A 22,520-nucleotide genomic window follows, 5' to 3' on the forward strand; every position below is an offset into this window, starting at 1 on the left:
CACTGAAGGTGTACTGGTACACTCGCCTGAGTTGTGTGCAGGCAACGTGGGTTCAGTTCCCTCTCAGTGACGGTGTCTATGTCTGGCGGTGACTGGCTGGCGACCAGTTCAGGGTGTCGTGCGCCTTTCGCCCAAAGTCAGCTGGGAAAGGCCCCAGTACCCTCCCGCGACCCTGTTCAGGATAAGCCGTGTGGATAATGACATGACATGACAAATATTTGTCATCTCATCAATATTTGCACAACAGAGTACTGAGTTTCTAGATCTTCACTGTAATAGTTCTCAAAATTATATTTCTTATCCATTTAGCTTAGTTAAAGGATATTTTATTGACAATCTAACATCACTATACAAAGACAGAAAAAAATGGTGGTGGGGGGGCGCGAAATAATTGAGAAGCGCTGCTAGTATATGCAGACATTATATTCATACAATCTTGCAGGCCGAGTGAACCACAGTATTGTTGCAAGTTCGGTCGGATAAATGGAAACGTCTCACTGCTGTTGCAGCAGCGCCTTCTCGGGGCAAAGGCGGAAGTGACGTAGTGCTGACCCGCCAATGTGGCGTTAATTTAGTTATTTTGTTATTTTTTTATCAACCTAATTAAAATATTATAGAAAATATATATTAAAATAGAACGGCCAGGGGTAAAAACAAACACAGAGGCAAAGAAATATATTTGAAAAATACGCGCTTAAACCATGACGTCATCAGAAAGCGCGCAGCTTCCGAAGGGCCTCGACCACATCCACCGACCCGTCCACACCGAAATAAAAACAACCACCGCTAAATTCTTCTGATTTAGTGTGGAACTGACTGTAATTTTCTCATAGGATGTCCAGTGCTACTCTAAAGTACCACGACATAATTCATTAAGTCTTTGTGTCCCGATAACCTCATTTTCGCTCGTTGATCCTTTTCGGCGTAGTTAGCTTAGCTTGTTAGCTAGCTAGCCGCTAACGAAAAGAGGCACATGACTCATCGCCAAGCAGAGATCAAGGACGGATTTTTTGGAATTATCATTTGAAAATGTGTGAAAGAACGACACACAAATACAAAGAGGAACTTTGTGGAATAAAAGAAAAGAACGAGCAACATCTTCAACTGCTGGGCGAAGTTAGCAAGCAGCCTCGTGTTGTGCTACACAAAGCAGGTTTGTACACGTCTTACTCTCATTTGCTTTGGAAAGAACGACTTTCTATCGTTAAAAATATGCATCACAACATTAAGTTGTTTGGGGAAATGCGTTCAAGGTTATTGCCGTTTTATTTTTAAATATTGTCTTTTACTTGCAGGTCTGCGGAACATTTATTTTTGACAAATGAAATCAGTGCAGAAAATAAATGCCAAAGAATAACCAATAGTGGGGGGTGAACTCCATGTTTTTCCCAGTATAAAATTTGAACTGGTTAGTTAACATTTTACATTTTCCGTTTTTTATATCTTGTTCAAGCAATTCCTTACGGAAGGAATTCTGCTTGAATCTAAAATATGTGCACACTGCGGCGAAAACATCAATGGCGGTTGATCAATTTTAGTGGATAAAACACAAAATATCAAGTTTTTCTTTTTAAAAATGAAGTGCGTATCTGTCTTTTTTATTTATGAACTTTGTACTGTCTTAGTCAGGTGAGAGTCAAAGAACCTCAGGTGGCTCTGCACTGTTTTGTGCACATGTGCATAGTTTCACCTCATCCAAACATTTAAAATACATTGAATGCATCCATCCAAGGTTGCACGGATCTCATCGGTGAACAAGCGCATGCTGCAAGGAATGAATCTGCATCTTTGGCTTACTATGCGCTTAAAAAGGGAGAACGTCACAACCCCCTTTTCCACCAACAAGGCCAGGAACATTTAGTTCCTGGTCATAAAGTTCCTGTGGCCCAGGTGGTTTGCATCTCCCCCGAAACTCATAGTTCTTGATAATGTATGCAAAAGACAATGATGACGTAACAGTGGGAGGTCTTGTGTTACTTTGTTACTCATTACTGAATCCCTCTGGCTGTTATACATCATTGCGGTTACAAAATAATTCAGTGAACTCATAATATTTTGGTGTATCTTAGTCGAATTTGAATACATATTGGATAACTTTAAAATATACAGTCATTATTCAAATATGTCAACATGAAAGTCAGAGTGAAAGTGTTGTTGCTTAATGCTTATGTGTAAGAACTTTTACTCTTCAAACGTAATTTTGTTTTAAAATTTATTTCAAAACAGAAATTTTATAAAAATAAAAAGGGTAATGTCGGAACTTACTCGCAGGATAAATGTCATTTTGGGTAAAAAAAAACCAAACGTAAATCATACAATAAATAGCGACTCTGATTCCAGGGCCCCTTTAATTCTTTTAGGGATCCAGATTATAATGGAAGCAAAAATACCCACGATGAAGCTTTCTCTAAATGCAAAAAGAAATACTTGTAAACATATTTCACTTGAAGGATTCCTATTCTATCAATGACATTATGTTGCGATGGCCCCCATTAATAAGTTAGGGTCCCACAACAGGTGTTCCATCAGACGCACACAATAGCCCGGGTGTGCTAACTTCAGCTCGCTTCCAGAAACGTCTGTGACTATGTAAGGAATTAAATCGGGCATCAGCCGCAACGTGCTTCCTTTTTAAATGCCCGTTTATCACTGTTGTGCGGCTAACGGGAGGCTTACATCGTAGGACGTAATTTTGTGAAATGTCCCCATGGTCCGGTCCAAGTTGGGGTCGCACGCATTGCTCCGTGTGTGGCAGGCACAAGTCAAGGTAGCACGGTAGAAATAATAAAAGACAAAGTCGCCGCATGAGCTTTGACTTGTCCAAACCAAATGTGTGTTTGTCTTTTTGTGTCCTGCAGACGTCAGACAAAATGATCTCTGTTCTGTGAAAGAGGAGCCAGACTTGACTCACATCAAAAAGGAGGAGGAGGAGATCAACAAGTCACCAGTGAACGTCCCTATAAAGACTGAAGATGAAAACGAGGATGAGAGTGAGGACAACAGAGGGGCGGAGCCTACAAGCAGCAGTTCAAGTCGTCACGTGACAAAAGAAGTTGATGAAGACCACTGGGGGCCATCACGAGCACATCATGAGGACACATTATCAGACGCTCATGACGACGATGATGATGATGCTGGGCAAGCTAAAGGTGAAAGGGCATGTCACACTGACTCATTAACTTCAAAGCTGTCTTTAAAAGGGCACAGAAAAACACACTGTGGTGAAAAACCTTTTTCCTGCTCGGTTTGTGGCAAAAGCTTCTCTCGGAAGTCTCATTTAGTTAGGCACACAAGAACGCACAGTGGAGAAAAACCTTTTTCTTGCTCAGTTTGTGGGAAATGCTTCTCTCGAAAGTTTGATTTAACAATCCACACAAGAATTCACAGTGGAGAAAAACCTTTTTCCTGCTCAGTTTGTGGAAAATGCTTCTCTCGAAAGTTTGATTTCACAATCCACACAAGAATGCACAGTGGAGAAAAACCTTTTTCCTGCTCGGTTTGTGGCAAAAGCTTCTCTGTAAAGTCACATTTAACAAGGCACACAAGAACGCACAGTGGAGAAAAACATTTTTCCTGCTCAGTTTGCGGAAAAGGTTTCTCTGACAAGTCTAATTTCACAAGCCACAGAAGAACACACAGTGGTGAAAAACCTTTTACTTGCTCGGTTTGTGGCAAAAACTTCCTGCGTAAGTCGCATTTAACAATCCACGCAAGAACACACACTGGTGAAAAACCTTTTACTTGCTCGGTTTGTGGCAAAAGCTTCCTGCGTAAGTCGCATTTAACAATCCACGCAAGAACACACACTGGAGAAAAACCTTTTTCCTGCTCAGTTTGTGGAAAATGCTTCTCTCAAAAGGCAAGGTTCATAGCACACAAAAGAATACACAGTGGAGGAAAACCATTTTCTTGCTCGGTTTGTGGCAAAAGCTTCCTGCATAAGTCAACGTTTACAATCCACACAAGAACACACACTGGAGAAAAGCCTTTTTCCTGCTCAGTTTGTGGCAAAAGCTTTTCTCTAAAGTTCCGATTAACAGAGCATGCAAGAACACACACTGAAGAACCTCTTTCTTGCTCATTTTATGGTAAAATCTTCCCCCATAAGTCACATTTAACAGAACACACAAGAACACACAGTGGTGAAAGTCCTTTTTCCTGCTCAGTTTGCGGAAAAAGTTTCTCTCAAAAGGCAAGTTTAACAAGACACACAAGAACTCACAGTGGAGAAAAACCTTTTTCCTGCTCAGTTTGTGGAAAATGCTTCTCTGAAAAGTCAACGTTAACAAGACATACAAGAACACACAGTGGAGAAAAACCTTTTTCCTGCTTAGTTTGTGGAAAATGCTTCTCTGAAAAGTCACATTTACGAAGTCACACAAGAACACACAGTGGAGATAAGCCATTCAGTTGCAGTGTTTGTGCTAAAAAATTCACCACTAAACAGCAGGCTGAGAGACACGATTGTGATGGAGAGAATGTAGGGCTGGGCAATATGACCTAAAATCAATATCGCAATAAAATGAGCAATTTTGCCTCGACAACGATGAATCAATTACATTTCCGCCCGTGGACCAAAATCAAAATAAATGCAGGAAATACATAACTGTTTTCTTTATTGACCAAGTGGTACACATTACTTTCAATGGAAAATAAAAGTACAAAAATCATGTGTAGAAGCCTTCCAAATATCTTACTTTGCATGACTTGAACAATGTGACAAAGAACAGGAGAAAAAGGGAACTTCTCGCAAAATCTTCTCTGCAAACAGATTGTGCCAAGATGCTGTAATGCCATGTGCAAAGGCGCTAGTCGCCTGTCAACAAAATGCTAAATAAAATGAAAAAAAAATGTCAATGGAATGCCAATGCCAAATAAAAAAAGTGTACTTCATCAGGAAAATGCGCCGTCTCGAGTACTCTGGTGCGCAGTTGCCACTTGTCGTCTATGTAATGCACATTCATGCTCAAACAGGGGTCCATGTCGCGTCTCGACCACAAGTCGGATGAGGATGCAAAATGCTTGTCATGTCTGCGCTCCTGTCCCAATGTTGTCCATATTGGGAAGTGCGGTTTGCGACAAATATTTTCGTACCTCTTGTCGGCTACTTTCATGAGGCGTTTGAATCTTGTCCGCTCCACTGTAACTAGAGGAGCTCTATCTTTAGCTATGTGCTCGGCTATCGCGTCCACCACCGAGACGTTCTCTCGAATGGTGTCGCCTCCGTTATGGGCTGTTGTCACTTGTCCTACCCTTGCTTCTCACTTTGAACTTTTAGCACAAGCTCCAAGTCAACAGCATGGTTGTGTTGTGGGTGGTGAAAAAGAAAAGGTTGGACGCGCTGTTTCAGGTGCTTACGATGCACTTTGTAGTTCATGTTTTTTTGCTTAAACATCGTCTTCATGGAACCCAAAACATTTCCTAACGACAGATGTCGAATTTCTTTTCGGGACAAGCGCGACAGGAACAATTTCAACTAACGTTACTTCGTCTTCAGCCGTGTCAGCTGCTTCTAGATTTGAATCGACAGCTACGACCGCGTCGTCAGTTTTCTTTCTTGTTCAGCTGGGTGGAGTCACGTGACTACAGCCGCTCAAGCCGTTTTACAGGGGCATGAACAAAGCTGCAGACTAAAAGGACTTCATTTTTTTTTTAAACACCGAATTAACCGACATGGGCAAAATGATTTTATTAAATTTCGATCACGGTAAATTTTCGGTTTATTGCCCAGCCCTACGAGAATAGCAGCGATCCTTGAAGCTTAAAAAGACAAAAAAAAAAAACCTGAAGGAACTGACTCTTTGTGGTAAGATGTAAATGTGATTTAGAAAATATGATATATTGAATTTTCAAAGCTCTTTTATTGACACAAGGCCAATGTGATCAGTGCATTGTGTCTGAGTGATGATGATTTTATTTTGTGTTTACATCAAACATTTAAATGAAATTAATTGCCTTTGCCTGGAACAACATTTTTTAACGTTATGCTTTTCAGTTGTCTTTTAAATCGTACCTAATGGAAAAGGTGTGAGAAGAAACTGCTTATGAAATCGGTTCCTTCCACAATCATCAATAAAATCACTTGTTCCACTTGCTCACCTGGCCTTCATTACGCCGTGTGAAAAGGTGAAAAACTGAACTAGAAGTTGAACTATAAAAAGAACCAGAAAGAGAAACGCAAATAGTCTCAGTTTCTCTCAAAGGTTTTGGAATGTCAGGAGTTGGCAACTTGATGGCGACTGGAGTCAGCGTTTATTTGTCACCACGGACGAGATGATTCGCATCACGCTGTTCGTTGCTGCTGCTGTCTTAATTGAACCCCGGAGGTTACCTGCCAGCATCCCTGAATTTCACCGGCGGATATTCAGCTATCCCACGTCTGACCCCAGATTGTTGTGGAATTTTCAGCAGTTAGGGAAGATCAATGAGATAGTCTGTTCTTTTGAGTCAGTCTGCAGAGTAATCTCAGTGGGAGAAGTGCATGGGAAGATACTGATGCACACAGGAAGATGAAGATTTATTTGACAGGAACTGTGGAATCTTAAAACAAAAATATATTTTTTCTGCATTGAGCCTACTTATCAGTCAAGGTCGTGTTGTTTTGGCTTCACAAAGAATCCTCTCGTACAAGAAGCGAAAGGCACTTTCTTCAAAAGCAGGTGGCCACAATAAATAACAAAAACCTTACTTGCAAAATAATTTTCCATAATATTAAGATTGAACAAAATAGTGACACAAATATTTAAAAAGTAACGACAGTAACGATTAAACATTGAATACTAAATTATTACTAAAACAGTTCAATGAATCTTGAAATAAATAAGGAATCACCGTAGTTTAATGAATACTGAAACGAATAATGAAATATTTAAGTTAGTTAAGTTATAAACATTGAAATCATTTTTTAAGACTCTAACATTTAGAGAATAAAACAGTGATGTATTTTAATTTAAAATTCGCAACCACGTCGCTGGCGAAAAACCCTGTAAAAAGGCAAATATGTTGACATAAAGTTTCACTTTATCATGTCAACTGTTAATAATAGAGAAATACATTTGGAATACTGTCCAACCAACAACATGGTGTCAGATGTGAAAACAAAACCAGCAACAAAAGTCAAATTCAATACATCTCTCAAGTTCGTATTTGGGAACTAAAATGTTTGTTCATGTGCATCTTAGGTTTTTCTCTATGTTTAGAAGAAGATAACAATGATTTGCATCGCAAATGGTGACATCTGTCGGTGAGTTGGTGACAGTGCTCCACAAAGCCAGCAGCCAATCAAATCCCAGCGGGGTGTGTCCTGTTCTTCCACTTTCGTGACGAACAGGAAATCCTTTCAGTGGGACTTTGAAAAACGATGCCATCTTTCTTTCATCTGGTCGAACAAAGAGAAGCACACGAGTTATCGCCAAGCAAAGACCAAGTGCGGATTTGTTGAGATTGGCGTTTGAAAATGTGTGCTAGAACGACACCCAAGTACAAAGAGGAACTTTGTGGAATAAAAGAATTGGAAAGTATCTTTTTGGTGAATGAAAGTGTGACAGAAAAAGTGTTTGTACGTCTAAGTGGTTTGAGTGAATGTTTAAGGGACGGGCCTCAGGAAAGAAACCTGATTGAGGGCACCGGCAAGCCCTAACAGCACGAAGGAAGCAATGGGCGGACAGGTCTGATCAAACTGAATCCCAATTGCACTCCCAAGTACTGATTTTCAAATTGTTATTGGAGACAGATTGGACTAATCAAATTCAAGCATCAAGTGAATGATTGATTGACATTATTACACAAAATTTATGCAAAACTGAAATTTTCAGAAGGGAGGTAATTTACCCCTTCTCACTGGCAAGTGCCACTCCTCCAGTTCTCTCCACAGGTTTGAGGTGACATGTGACCTGTGTGACCACAAGGCCGGAGAACGCTTCAAATAGCGTCTCATCACGCCCATCCCGGAGTTTCTCCTCAACAAGGAGGGAGATATAAGATATTCTAAGTTAGGTTCCATGAAAACAGATTAAGATATAGTTGTTGCTTTAGCTTGCTCATGTGCTCCGCAGTTTTGATATTCACATTGGGTGCACGAATAGATAACACACACCTAGTCCAGGATAGAGCAGAATTTTGTTGTATTGTTAAGACTTTTCCATAATATACGGCACCACAGCGGTGATACTTGAGGTTAATTTCAGTTAAGGGGGCGGTGGCGCTGTTTTTATGAAAATTACTCACTTAACGCAAGGGTAGGTTCTTCGTAGAGGGGATTACAGAGTTACATGCGGGACAAAATTTACTTGTCAGAAACTGTCCTTACTTGAGGCCGAGGCCAGACCTACAGACCAGCATGACGGTCACCGGCTGAATGGGGACACCTCAGGTGAGATTGGCCGTGCCGTGCATCAGATATTTCTGGCCCCGTTGGGGCCGATGTTGCTGTATCTTTCAGGTGGGGAGCGGAGGAGACAGGCCTGGTCTTTGTGGCCAGGGCGAGACGTGAATGGAGTGAGACTTCCGGCAGTGACCCATCCAATAATGTCGTCATTACGCAGCTGTTCCAGTTGGCCGTCCTTAGGGCGTGTCCTTCCGGTTACGGACATCATGTGAAACAGTCCATCAATGAAAAAATGCTAATCAGTCTCAGGAGAACACATTTTTTTTTACATCATTTTGCACGACATCAGAAAAGGAAAATGTGTGATTGGATTAACGAGCGTTACTAAAAATTGTTGTACTTGCAAGTTCTGGTGGCCAAGAGGGCTAAAAATTATAAAATAAAAAAAAAGAAAAAAAGGGGTGGGGCAGCTAATGCATGCAGCTCCCATTGCACCTGCGCCTTCCGCTTCTGCTGCTCCTAGGCAAGGTTCGGGTGACGCGGCACCACAGCAGATTGGCTGTCCGTACCCGGCCGGTCAACGAGGTCGGGATTGCGGTAACAGAGGTAGGGGTGGTTATAAACGGGGGTTGTGAGTGGGGTGTGCTCTTGCTGCGGGGTCACTGGGTGATGAGCAGTCCATACCGAGCCACTTCTTGGAATGTGCCATCTCTGGTCCGGTGCCATTCCTGTCGCCCAGAGCTCCACGAGCGCAGGGGGCGCCACCGTTACCCACTCCCAACGCACTCTTGACACCAACCCGCTGGTACCCCATTCCATGACAGGGGGCCGCGGAGCTCTCCTCCATTCCACTGGCTGAACTGAAACATCTGAGGTCAGCTCTGAAACCTGGTTCTCCATCCTCCCGCGGTGGGTATGCCCTGTTCCTGATCCAACCTCCACCCATTCACCAATTGACCCAGTACCTTGTACACTGTACATATGATCGCACACATGATTTGGTTTATCAAAATGCATTCATCCAAATTTAGTCAGGAGTTCATCTTGCATTAGGATTATATATGTGCAATGTCTACCGGCGTTGCCTCGCATGCGTGCCTTGTCCCTGAGCAGCAGAAATGGTATGAATTGTTTACTTTCGCCAAGCCACAAATCGCATTGACTATTGATGCGCGTCTTCATACTAAAGATCTAGGCCCCATGGTAAAGCGGTGTGTCGAGGCGGTTGGCTGGGTTCAGACGTCTATTACGAATGTTGAATACTCTGCGTCACTAACAGGGTATCATACTTCAGCACCCACTACAAATTCTTCGGTTTTGGGAACGTGACTAAATTTCAAAATTTCACGAAACGGGTCACTCGGGAGAGGTCGCTCTGTGTGCGTCTCTGCCGGAGGGGTTGTGGACACGGGCCCAACTGATTTTGGGCTCTGCTCCACAGCTCCCCCAATTGTTTTACTGTCTCTACACCCTCGCCCAGTTGACAGAATCAGAGTTGGCACAGCCTGGAGGTGGAGGGAGGCATTCGGGAGACAATAGGAGGTGAAGACTGCAGCGGTCTTGGAGCTGTCTACATCTTGGAGAGCACCTATTCTTCCCGTAAAAAATGGTTTAATTTGGTATCTGCGTAATTCTAGGTTTGGGATTTTTATTTATCATAAATGGTTACTATTTCATTTGGTTTGCTTTAAAGATTTGCCAAAAAACTGTAAAAATTGGAGCGTTAGCTCAGGGCTTAATTTATAATCTCGAGACAGTTAGATATTTGAACTCAGTGAACTAAATTTTCTTTAATTCATGTCGGGGGGCTCGCCTTACAGCGAGGAGGAGGTGGACCCAAAAGGCGAGGAGGCCAAGAGGTGGGTAACGTGAAGGGAATTTATTAAATGAAACAAACAACGTGGCAGGGTGCTAGGTATCAAGGGCAACCAAAACGTGACTAACAGAAAAGGAGGACGAGGAACAGAAGCCGGGGCAAAACGCTGAGGGACGTAACGGGAACGAGGACGTGAACAAGAGCATGAGCTTGACAGGAACAAACGTGGTCGTGGAAGTCCGGAAAGTGTGGCAATGACCCGACGCTCAGTAGTTGGTCTGGGAAGCTTAAATAGTCCGAGTAATCAGGGGAGCAGATGGGAATCAGGTGCGTGATGGTTGACAGGGAACAGGTGCGTGGCTGGTGAGGATGAGACGGCTGAAAGGGAAACGCCCCTACACAGCTGACAAAACAATAACAGAAAAGCACATGGCACGAAGGAGGGAAGAAAATAACAACAAACACACTGAAATGCCCGACACGGGTCATGACAGTACCCCCCCCTCAAGGGACGGATTCCAGACGTCCCAAATAAAGCCAAAAGAAAAAAAACAACAACCCAAAGAACAAAGTCCAAAAACGAGGGTGGGCGGAAGGGGTCGGGAGGTGGGACCACCACCCGTGTTCGGGACCGGTCTGGCGGGTGTCCGGGAGGCCAGACCAGCAACTCCTTTCGCGGCCCTTCAGGAGGGCGTGCGGGCGGCCAGACCAGCACGTCCCATTGTGGCCATTCAGGCGGACGTCCGGGGCGACCCGAACGCCAAAAGGAGTCCGCCGACGGGGCTGAGACGAGAGGCGGCGGCGCGACGCTGGGTGCAGCAGAGGACGGGGCTTGGGCCGGCGTTGAGGTGGGCGCAACCGAGGCAGTAACTTGGAGCAACGGTAGGACGTTGGACACCGCCGCCGAGACGGAGACGAGACACGGTGGATCGCCGGACGCCGCCGGAGCAGGGACGAGACGCGGCGGTGGGTCGTTGACCGCCGTCGAGGCAGGCACTTGGGGCGGCGGCTGGTTGTCGAACCCCGCCGAGACAGGAACGTGGAGCGGCGGCTGGTCGTCGAGCCCTGCCGAGACAGGAACGTGGAGCGGCGGCTGGTCGTTGGACGCCGCCGAGACGGGGACGAGACGCGGTGGATCGGCGGACGCCGCCGGAGCAGGGACGAGACGCGGCGGTAGGTCGTCGAGCGCCGTCGAGGCAGGCACTTGGAGCGGCGGCTGGTCGTCGAACCCCGCCCAGACAGGAACGTGGAGCGGCGGCTGGTCGTCGAACCCCGCCGAGACAGGAACTTGGAGCGGCGGCTGGTCGTCGAGCCCCGCCGAGACAGGAACGTGGAGCAGCGGCTGGTCGTCGGACGCCGCCGAGACGGGGACGAGACGCGGTGGATCGCCGGACGCCGCCGGAGCAGGGACGAGACGCGGCGGTAGGTCGTCGAGCGCCGTCGAGGCAGGCACTTGGAGCGGCGGCTGGTCGTCGAACCCCGCCCAGACAGGAACGTGGAGCGGCGGCTGGTCGTCGGACCCCGCCGAGACAGGAACGTGGAGCGGCGGCTGGTCGTCGAGCCCCGCCGAGACAGGAACGTGGAGCGGCGGCTGGTCGTCGAGCCCCGCCGAGACAGGAACGTGGAGCGGCGACTGGTCGTCGAGCCCCGCCGAGACAGGAACGTGGAGCGGCGACTGGTCGTCGAGCCCCGCCGAGACAGGAACGTGGAGCGGCGGCTGGTCGTCGGACGCCGCCGAGACGGGAACGAGACGCGGTGGATCGCCGGACGCCGCCGGAGCAGGGACGAGACGCGGCGGTAGGTCGTCGAGCGCCGTCGAGGCAGGCACTTGGAGCGGCGGCTGGTCGTCGAGCCCTGCCGAGACAGGAACGTGGAGCGGCGGCTGGTCGTTGGACGCCGCCGAGACGGGGACGAGACGCGGTGGATCGGCGGACGCCGCCGGAGCAGGGACGAGACGCGGCGGTAGGTCGTCGAGCGCCGTCGAGGCAGGCACTTGGAGCGGCGGCTGGTCGTCGAACCCCGCCCAGACAGGAACGTGGAGCGGCGGCTGGTCGTCGAACCCCGCCGAGACAGGAACTTGGAGCGGCGGCTGGTCGTCGAGCCCCGCCGAGACAGGAACGTGGAGCAGCGGCTGGTCGTCGGACGCCGCCGAGACGGGGACGAGACGCGGTGGATCGCCGGACGCCGCCGGAGCAGGGACGAGACGCGGCGGTAGGTCGTCGAGCGCCGTCGAGGCAGGCACTTGGAGCGGCGGCTGGTCGTCGAACCCCGCCCAGACAGGAACGTGGAGCGGCGGCTGGTCGTCGGACCCCGCCGAGACAGGAACGTGGAGCGGCGGCTGGTCGTCGAGCCCCGCCGAGACAGGAACGTGGAGCGGCGACTGGTCGTCGAGCCCCGCCGAGACAGGAACGTGGAGCGGCGACTGGTCGTCGAGCCCCGCCGAGACAGGAACGTGGAGCGGCGGCTGGTCGTCGGACGCCGCCGAGACGGGAACGAGACGCGGTGGATCGCCGGACGCCGCCGGAGCAGGGACGAGACGCGGCGGTAGGTCGTCGAGCGCCGTCGAGGCAGGCACTTGGAGCGGCGGCTGGTCGTCGAACCCCGCCCAGACAGGAACGTGGAGCGGCGGCTGGTCGTCGAACCCCGCCGAGACAGGAACGTGGAGCGGCGGCTGGTCGTCGAGCCCCGCCGAGACAGGAACGTGGAGCGGCGACTGGTCGTCGAGCCCCGCCGAGACAGGAACGTGGAGCGGCGACTGGTCGTCGAGCCCCGCCGAGACAGGAACGTGGAGCGGCGGTTGGTCGTCGTCCACCGCCGAGGCAGGAACCGGGAGCAGTGGCGGATCATCGGACGTCGCCGAGACAGAGGCGAGGAGTGGCGGTGGTTCCTCTGGCACCGCCGGGACAGAGGCGGGAGGCGGCGACGGTTCATCAGACGTCGCCGAGGCAGAGACGAAGGGCGGCGGCGCGTCGTCGACGACCGCCGAGACAGAGGCGGGAAACGACGGCGGTCCTTTGGACGCCGTCGCGAACGTGACTTGGGACGGCAGGGAATTGTTTACCGCCGTCGAGGCAGGAACTTGCGACGGGTGCAGGACGAGCGCCGTCGGATCAAAGACCTGAGGCGGCTGCGGGACGTGCTCTGCCAGAACAAGGACTTGGGACGGGCGCAGGACGTGCTCCGCCGGGACATGAGCTTGAGGCGGACGCAGGACGTGCTACGCCGGGACGTGAACTTGGGACGGATGCAGGGAGTGCTCCGCCTGAACGTGGACTTGACCTTGAGACGGACGCAGGACGTGCTCCGCCGGGACGTGAACTTGGGACGGATGCAGGGAGTGCTCCGCCTGAACGTGGACTTGACCTTGAGACGGACGCAGGACATGCTCCGCCGGGACGTGAACTTGGGACGGATGCAGGGAGTGCTCCGCCTGAACGTGGACTTGACCTTGAGACGGACGCAGGACGTGCTCCGCCGGGACATGAGCTTGAGGCGGACGCAGGACGTGCTCCGCCGGGACGTGAACTTGGGACGGACGGAGGGAGTGCTCCGCCTGAACATGGACTTGAGGCGGGCGCAGGACGTGCTCCGCCGGGACATGAACTTGGGACGGATGCAGGGAGTGCTCCGCCTGAACGTGGACTTGACCTTAAGACGGACGCAGGACGTGCTCCGCCGGGACGTGAACTTGGGACGGATGCAGGGAGTGCTCCGCCTGAACGTGGACTTGACCTTGAGACGGACGCAGGACATGCTCCGCCGGGACGTGAACTTGGGACGGATGCAGGGAGTGCTCCGCCTGAACGTGGACTTGACCTTGAGACGGACGCAGGACGTGCTCCGCCGGGACATGAGCTTGAGGCGGACGCAGGACGTGCTCCGCCGGGACGTGAACTTGGGACGGACGGAGGGAGTGCTCCGCCTGAACATGGACTTGAGGCGGGCGCAGGACGTGCTCCGCCGGGACATGAGCTTGTGGCGGACGCAGGACGTGCTCCGCCGGGACGTGAACTTGGAACGGACGCACAGCGTGCTCCGCTGGATCGGGAACTGGGAGCGGATGCAAGACGTGCTCCACCGGAACTTGGACCTGGGGCGCTGGCAAGGCGCCGGAACGGGGCTCAGCAGCTGGCGGGGAGCCGGGACGGGGCTCAGCAGCTTGCGGGGAACGGAAATGGGACTCAGCAGCTGGCGGGGAGCCAGGACGGGACTCAGCAGCTGGCGGGGAGCCGGGACGGGACTCAGCAGCTGGCGGGGAGCCGGGACGGGACTCAGCAGCTGGCGGGGAGCCGGGACGGGGCTCAGCAGCTGGCGGGGAGCCGGGACGGGACTCAGCAGCTGGCGGGGAGCCGGGACGGGGCTCAGCAGCTGGCGGGGAGCCGGGACGGGACTCAGCAGCTGGCGGGGAGCCGGGACGGGGCTCAGCAGCTGGCGGGGAGCCGGGACGGGGCTCAGCAGCTGGCGAGGAGCCAGGACGGGGCTCAGCAGCTGGCGAGGAGCCGGGACGGGGCTTCGCAGCTAGGGAGGTGCCGGGACGGGGCTCAGTATCTGACGGTGAGCCGGAGTGGGACTCTGGAGGTTGCAGCTGGTGAGGGACCGGCACTGGAAGCTGCAGCCGACGAGGGAGCGGCGTGGGTTGCTGCAGCTGACGTGGAAGCGGCGTGGGTTTCTGCAGCTGACGTGGAAGCGGCGTGGATTGCTGCAGCTGACGTGGAGGCGCCGTGGGTTGCTGCAGCTGACGTGGAGGCGGCATGGGTTGCTGCAGCTGGCGTGGAGGCGACGTGGGTTGCTGCAGCTGACGTGGAGGCGGCGTGGTTTGCTGCAGCTGACGTGGAGGCGACGTGGGTTGCTGCAGCTGACGTGGAGGCGACGTGGGTTGCTGCAGCTGACGTGGAGGCGACATGGGTTTCTGCAGCTGACGTGGAGGCGACATGGGTTGCTGCAGCTGACGTGGAGGCGACTGCGGGCCGGGCGCAGCATTCGGACCGGGCGCAGCCGAGACGGGGGACCTGATCCCCATCAGCCTTCTTCATGTCGACCAGCTGGGCTTGAAGTGAGGAGACCTGCTTCTCCGCGTTCCTCTTGCCCTCTTCTGCCTCAGCCAGCATCTTCCGCAGAGCGTTCCGCTCGTCCTCCTGCTGCCGCAAGCGAGTGGAGAGGCTCAGCTTTTGGCGAGTCTCCTCTTGGAGCATCTCCTGTGCATCCTGCAGCTGCGACTCCACTGAAGACAGGTCTTGGCTGACTTTGATGTTTCTGCCCTCGGCTTCAGTCAGCAGACTGTTGACATTGTCCAGCTCTGACTGCATCTTGGCCAACTTGTGAGCCATCTCCCGCCTCTGCTGTTCGCTCTCTCCAAACTTGACCTGCAGCTCTTGCTGTGCTGCAGTTGAGTCTAAAGTGTCCTCCAACTCAGTCTTGAGAGCTTCCAGCTCCTCTCCAAGGTCTCTGCGCGCCTCATCTGCCTTGTTGCGCGCCTGTCTCTCCGATTCCAGATCCTCCTGCAGCTCCGAGATCTGAGCTTCCAGTTCCTGGTTCCTCTTCTGGGCGAGGTTCTCCTCCTCCCTCTTTGCCAGTACAGCCAGCATCTCCTCCTCCTTCTGGGCCAAGTGAGCTTCCATTTTAGCAAAGTGGGCCTGAAGTTCAGAAATCTGGTCACTGATTGAGTCCGGGTTGCGCTGGGCGTCTGAAAGATGGTAGATATACTCGAGATCGTCCTTTTGATCCGAGTCGATGATCAGATGGGGTGGAATGACGGGTAAACCGTCGATGACGTAATCTGGAGACGAGGGGAGTGTAGCAGACGTGGCGCTGAGCTGATCGGCAGGTTGAGGGAGGTTGTCCGTGTGGCGGTGTCCATGACGCCGCCGCGAGCCCCTCGCTGGGTCCTTCTTTCTGGGTCGGGTCATTCTGTCGGGGGCTCGCCTTACGGCGAGGAGGAGGTGGACCCAAAAGGCGAGGAGGCCGAGAGGTGGGTAACGTGAAGGGAATTTATTAAATGAAACAAACAAGGACAAACAACGTGGCAGGGTGCTAGGTATCAAGGGCAACCAAAATGTGACTAACAGAAAAGGAGGACGAGGAACAGAAGCCGGTGCAAAACGCTGAGGGACGTAACGGGAACGGGAACGAGGACGTGAACAAGAGCATGAGCTTGACAGGAACAAACGTGGTCGTGGAAGTCCGGAAAGTGTGGCAATGACGCTGAGTAGTTGGTCTGGGAAGCTTAAATAGTCCGAGTAATCAGGGGAGCAGATGGGAATCAGGTGCGTGATGGTTGACAGGGAACAGGTGCGTGGCTGGTGAGGACGAGATGGCTGAGAGGGAAACGCCCCTACACAGCTGACAAAACAATAACAGAAAAGCACATGGCACGAAGGAGGGAAGAAAATAACAACAAACACACTGACATGCCCGACACGGGTCATGACAATTCAGGAATAATTTGCCCATCTTGCAAAGCCAAATTCTAACATTGTGCCATATTAGCTGGATATCATTAGGACATTATTGCGAACCAACACTTCTGGATTGTGGTGATTATCGGCACAACGAAATGTATACGTTCTAAAATTGTTTCTGGGGGCAATGCCTGTGAGGATGCCACTGTCTAGATTATATACAAAGAAAGCTTTTACAACAGTCTGGGAATTGAAATAGATATAGATATAAAATTTGGTGGGTCTACGTTAATTACAATATCTTATTCAAGTGCCTGATACAAGCTTCACAAACAAGTTTAAAAAGGTGATTGAGTGCAATTAATGGTTACCAGACGAACAAGTGTGTCTGCACATAGACGAGAATGCAAGTCAGTAAATAAAGAGACACAAGCTTGCAGCATCACGTTACCTGCGTGACTTCTTAAGATAGAAGACAGAACATTACATGGTACCAGGTCGCGGGTCAAGAAAAGGACTGACGCGAGATGGACTCCGTAAGGCCACCAGAAGCGCTGAAAATGACGGGAAATGTGGACGCGAGTTGGCGCGCTTTCAAGCAACAATTCCTGCTCTACCTTGCCGACGTGGGAGTCGGAAACAGAGCGGACGAAAGAAAAATAGCCCTTTTGCGAACCAATGCCGGAGGCCATCGAGGTATTCAATGAACCCGAAGATAAAGACAAGTTTGAAAAGGTCCTGTGGATTTAATTAATAATAATAATAATAATAATATTCCCTTTATTAGTCCCACAATGGGGAAATTCGAGATTCGAACCCAGGCCTCCTGGGGAGACTGGGTCCTGAACGCGGCGCCTTGTAGATACACTTGCAAAGACATTTTCAAGTCGGACCTTTCAAGAGAAGCTATATCGTCCAACACTCACTCAGTGGTGCGTAAGTGTGTTTCTGGATATTATTTGTCCAGCCGTGGTGTCATAAATGATGGTATTTTGATGTGGATTCATTCAAGTAGGACTTCACTGAAGGCACCTTAAATTACTTCCATACCCTGGAAGGTCACTGACCTGGCGAGAGAATTGCCCCCACCATAAACAATGCTCAGGCCTATTTTCTCTCAGGGCAGTATCTGGTTACATCGGAACTTCAGAACCAAGACTGGTCACTTCTGTGAGCTCCAGTCCCTTCATAGTTTCATAAAGAGAATTACTTCCCATATCTATATAAGGCCATTTAAAAATACAAGACTTTTTTTTTTATTTATTTCAATGTATATTTAAGCTTGCTTATGTAATAATACAATATTTATTCAATTGTTTTAGTATGTAAAATTATCAACAATTTGAACCTTTTTATTTCACACTTGAATATTTCTGAACATATTTGTTCTTTTGAAAATGTGTGCAATTTAAATTATTCCATCCATCCAGCCATTTTCTGCCGCTCATCCAGGGTCGGGTTATTGAATTAATTTTTTAGTATTTTTTATAATTCAATATTTATTTCAAGATCAGGACTCTTCTCAATTAGTTCATTATTTATAAAATGTTTCTATATTTGTTAATTGAATTAAGTCTGTAGGTGGTTTCCAATTTTACATTTTAATATTTTCCTATTTCACTATATAAATAATCCAATGTATAAAAAATATAATACAGCATGAAAAAAAATATTTGGTATATTTGACAAAATGATAGTTTTTTCCAAAGTGAGATTCTGCTTAGCAACAAACCCCAAACACTTGATAGAGCTCAACCCATTAAGTGTATTTTGCAGAAATTTATTCAGAAAGCATAATATTAAATGTGAGGGGATATTTGAAGAGTTTGAGTTATGTTCAATGGACCATACATATACGAGCCAGCCGAACACAGCGAGAAAACCAGCGCTGACTCCAGTCGCCATCAAGTTGCCAACTCCTGACATTCCAAAACCTTTGAGAGAAACTGAGACTATTTGCGTTTCTCTGTCTGGTTCTTTTTATAGTTCAACTTCGAGTTCTGTTTTTCACCTTTTCACACGGCGTAATGAAGGCCAGTTGAGCAAGTGGAACAAGTGATTTTATTGATGATTGTGGAAGGCAACGATTTCATAAGCACCGTTTCTTCTCACACCTTTTCCATTAGGTACGATTAAAAAGACAACTGAAAAGCATAACGTTAACAAATGTTATTCCAGGCAAAGGCAATTAATTTTATTGACATGTTTGATGTAAACACAAAAAAAAATCATCACCACTCAGACACAATGGTTATTCTGGCGCTGATCCCATTGGCTTAATGTCGATAAAAGAGCTTTGCAAAATTAAATTTTTCATATTTTATTCAAAATCACATTTACATCTTACCACAGTCAGTTGCTTCAGTTTTTTGTTGTCTTTTTTTTAAGCTTCAAGGATCGCTGCAATTCTCACCAGCACAATCGTGTCTCTCAGCAAGACGTTGAGTGAAGAATTTTTTAGCACAAACGCTGCAACTAAATGGCATGTCTCCACTGTGTGTTCTTGTGTGGCTTTGTGAACTTGACTTTACAGAGAAGCTTTTGCCACAAACTGAGCAGGAAAAAGGTTTTTCTGCACTGTGTGTTCTTGTGTGGGTTGTTAAATTAGACTTTACAGAGAAGCTTTTGCCACAAACTGAGCAGGAAAAAGGTTTTTCTCCAGTGTGTAATCGTGTATGTGTTTTTAAATTCCACTTAAAAGAAAAGCTTTTGCCACAAACTGAGCAGGAAAAGGGTTTTTCTCCACCGTGCGTTCTTGTGTGGCTTCGTAAATGCGACTTTAGAGAGAAACTCCTGGCACAAACTGAGCAGGAAAAAGGTTTTTCTCCACTGTGCGTTCTTGTGTGGCTTCGTAAATGCGACTTTAGAGAGAAACTCCTGCCACACACTGAGCAAGAAAAAGGTTTTTCTCCAGTGTGTGTTCTTGTGTGGCAAGTTAAATTTGACTTTACAGAGAAGCGTCTACCACAAACTGAGCAGGAAAAAGGTTTTTCTCCATTGTGTGTTTTTGTGTGTTTTGTTAAACTTGACTTTTGAGAGAAGCATTTTCCACAAACTGAGCAAGAAAAAGATTTTTCTCCACTGTGTGTTATTGTGTGTTCTGTTAAACTTGACTTTTGAGAGAAGCATTTTCCACAAACTGAGCAAGAAAAAGGTTTTTCTCCACTGTGTGTTCTTGTGTGTTTTGTTAAATTTCCCTTTTCAGAGAATCCTTTGCCACAAACTGAGCATGAAAAAGGCTTCTCTCCACTGTGTGTTCTTGCGTGCCTTACTAAATGAGACTTTTGAGAGAAGCTTTTGTCACAAACTGAGCATGAGAAAGGCTTCTCTCCATTGTGTGTTCTTGCGTGCCTTACTAAATGAGACTTTTGAGAGAAGCTTTTGCCACAAACTGAGCAAGAAAAAGGTTTTTCTCCACTGTGCATTCTTGTGTGGATTGTTAAATCAAACTTTTTATAGAAGCTTTTGCCACAAACTGAGCAAGAAAAAGGTTTTTCTCCACTGCGCGTTTTTGTGTGCCTTACGAAATGAGACTTTCGAGAGAAGTTTTTGCCACAAACCGAGCAGGAAAAAGGTTTTTCACCACTGTGTGTTTTTCTGTGCCCTTTTAAAGACAGCTTTGAAGAGAATGAGTCAGTGTGACATGCCCTTTCACCTTTGGCTTGCCCATCATCATCGTCATGAGCGTCTGATAATGTGTCCTCATTATGTACTTGTGATGGTCCCCAGTGGTCTTCATCACCTTCTGTTGTCACGTAATGACTTTAACTGCTGCTTGGAGGCTCCGCCCCTCTCTTGTCCTCACTCTCATCCTTGTTTTCATCTTCAGTCTTTATAGGGAGAACGTTCACTGGTGACTTGTTGATCTCCCCCTCCTCCTCCTCCTTTTTGATGTGAGTCAAGTCTGGCTCCTCTTTTACATAAAGGAGATCGTTTTCACTGACGTCTGCAGGACACAAAAAGACAAATTTGGTTTGGTCAAGTCAAAGCTCAGGCGGCAACTTTGTCTTATATTGTTTCTGCCGTGCTACCTTGACTTGTGCCTGCCGCACACGAATCAATGCGTGCGACCCCGATTTGGACCGGACCATGGGGGCATTTCACAAAATTACGTCCTACGATGTAAACCTCCATTTTCTAGCAGCACAACAGTGATAAACGAGCATTTAAAAAGGAAGCACGTTGCGGCTGATGCCCGATTTCATTCCTGACATAGTCACAGACGTTTTTGGAATATGTATTCGAATTCAACTAAGATACACCATAATATTTTAAGAGTTTACTGAATTATTTTGGAACTGCAATGATGCTTAACAGCTATTAGGGTGTCAGTAATGAGTAACAAAGTAACACAAGACCTCCCACTGATACATCATGATTGTCATTTGGATAAATTACCAGGAACTATGAGTTTCGGGGGAGATGCAAACCACCTGGGCCACAGGAACTTTATGACCAGGAACTAAATGTTCCTGGCCTTGTTGGTAGAAAAGGGGGTTGTGGCGTACTCCCTTTTTAAGCCCATAGTAAGCCAAAGATGCAGATGCATTCCTTGCAGCATGCGCTTGTTCACTGATGAGATCCGTGCAACCCTGGATGGATGCATTCAATGTATTTTAAATGTTTGGATGGGGTGAAACTACGCACACGTGCACAAAACAGTGCAGGGCCACCCGAGGTTCATTGACCAAGCCAGTAAAAAGTTCATAAATAAATAAGACCAATCCGTGCTTGATTTAAAAAAAAAAAAAACTTAATATTTTGTGTTTTATTCACTAAAATTGATCAACCGCTATTGACGTTTTCGCGGCAGTGTGCACATTTTTCGAGTCAGGCGGAATTCCTTCCGTAAGGAATTGCTTGAACAAAATATAAAAACCAGAAAATGTTATTTTGTTATTTTAAATGTAAATTTTATACTGGGAAAAACATGGAGTTCACCCCCCACTATTGGTTATTCTTTGGCATATATTTTCTGCACTGATTACATTTGACATAAACAATTGCTCAGCAGACCTGCAAGTAAAAGGCAATATTTAAAAATAAAACGGCAATAACCTTGAACGCATTTCCCCAAACAACTTAATGTTGTGATGCATATTTCTAATGAAAGAAAGTCGTTCATTACAAAGCAAATGAGAGTAAGACGTGTACAAACCTGCTTTGTGTGGCACAACACGAAGCTGCTTGCAACCTTCGCCCAGCAGTTGAAGATGTTGCTCGTTCTCTTCTTTTATTCCACAAAGTTCCTCTTCGTACTTGGGTGTCGTTCTTTCACACATTTTCAAATGATAATTCCAAAAAATCCACACTTGATCTCTGCTTGGCGATGAGTCATGTGTCTCTTTTCGTTAGCGGCTAGCTAGATAACAAGCTAAGCTAACTACGCCGAAAAGCATCAACGCGCGAAGATGAGGTTATCGGGACACAAAGACTTAATGAATTATGTCGTAGACCTTTAGAGTAGCACTGGACATCCTTTGAGAAAATTACAGTCAGTTCCACACTAAATCAGAAGAATTTAGCGGTGGGTGTTTTTGTTCCGGTGTGGACGGATCGGTGGATGTGGTCGAGGTCCTTCGGAAGCTGCGCGCTTGCTAATGACGTCATGCTGTAAGCACGTATTTTTCAAATATCTTTCTTTGCCTCTGTGTTTGTTTTTACACCTGGCTGTTCTCTTTTAATATATATTCTATGTAATATTTTAATTCGGTTGATAAAAAAAATGTAACAAAATAATTAAAATAACGCCACAAAAGCGAGTCAGCTCCGACGTCACTTCCCCCTACGTTTCTCCTACCGAACTTGCAACAATGCTGTGGTTAACTCGGGCTGCAAGATTGTATGAATATAATGTCTGCATATACTCGCAGTGCCTCTCAATTATTTCACGCCCGCCCCTACCAAGAAGAAAAAGATTCGCGCCCCCCCACCGCCAATTTTTTTCTGTCTTTGTATATTGAGATTAGATTGTCAATAA

General features: G+C 48.0%; 3 protein-coding genes across 3 annotated transcripts in view; 1 reads left to right on the forward strand and 2 right to left on the reverse strand.

The window, feature by feature from the left end:
- Positions 1–22,520, reverse strand: part of LOC148341659 (uncharacterized) — a 269,746-nt gene that overhangs the window by 144,252 nt on the left and 102,974 nt on the right. The gene's annotated exons all lie outside the window — the stretch shown is intronic.
- LOC148341662 (uncharacterized) lies at positions 1,045–5,775 on the forward strand. The gene is made up of 2 exons (XM_088287057.1): positions 1,045–1,153; positions 2,859–5,775. The coding sequence occupies exon 2, from the start codon at positions 3,464–3,466 to the stop codon at positions 4,502–4,504; it is 1,041 nt and encodes a 346-aa protein (XP_088143183.1). The 5' UTR covers positions 1,045–1,153; positions 2,859–3,463; the 3' UTR covers positions 4,505–5,775.
- LOC148341663 (uncharacterized) lies at positions 18,721–19,965 on the reverse strand. Its single transcript, XM_088283411.1, has one exon. The coding sequence runs from the start codon at positions 19,963–19,965 to the stop codon at positions 18,931–18,933; it is 1,035 nt and encodes a 344-aa protein (XP_088139537.1). The 3' UTR covers positions 18,721–18,930.

The sequence above is a fragment of the Idiotropiscis lumnitzeri genome, chromosome 2, assembly GCF_059441095.1.
Source record: "Idiotropiscis lumnitzeri isolate Australia: NSW breed Sydney's pygmy pipehorse chromosome 2, RoL_Ilum_1.0, whole genome shotgun sequence".
Classification (NCBI taxonomy): Eukaryota; Metazoa; Chordata; class Actinopteri; order Syngnathiformes; family Syngnathidae; genus Idiotropiscis; species Idiotropiscis lumnitzeri.

Bases quoted from the DNA above. Each gene is read 5' to 3' on its own strand.
- LOC148341663 (XM_088283411.1), bottom strand. From the start codon at position 19,965: ATGCACAGTGGAGAAAAACCTTTTTCTTGCTCAGTTTGTGGCAAAAGC.
- LOC148341662 (XM_088287057.1), top strand. From the start codon at position 3,464: ATGCACAGTGGAGAAAAACCTTTTTCCTGCTCGGTTTGTGGCAAAAGC.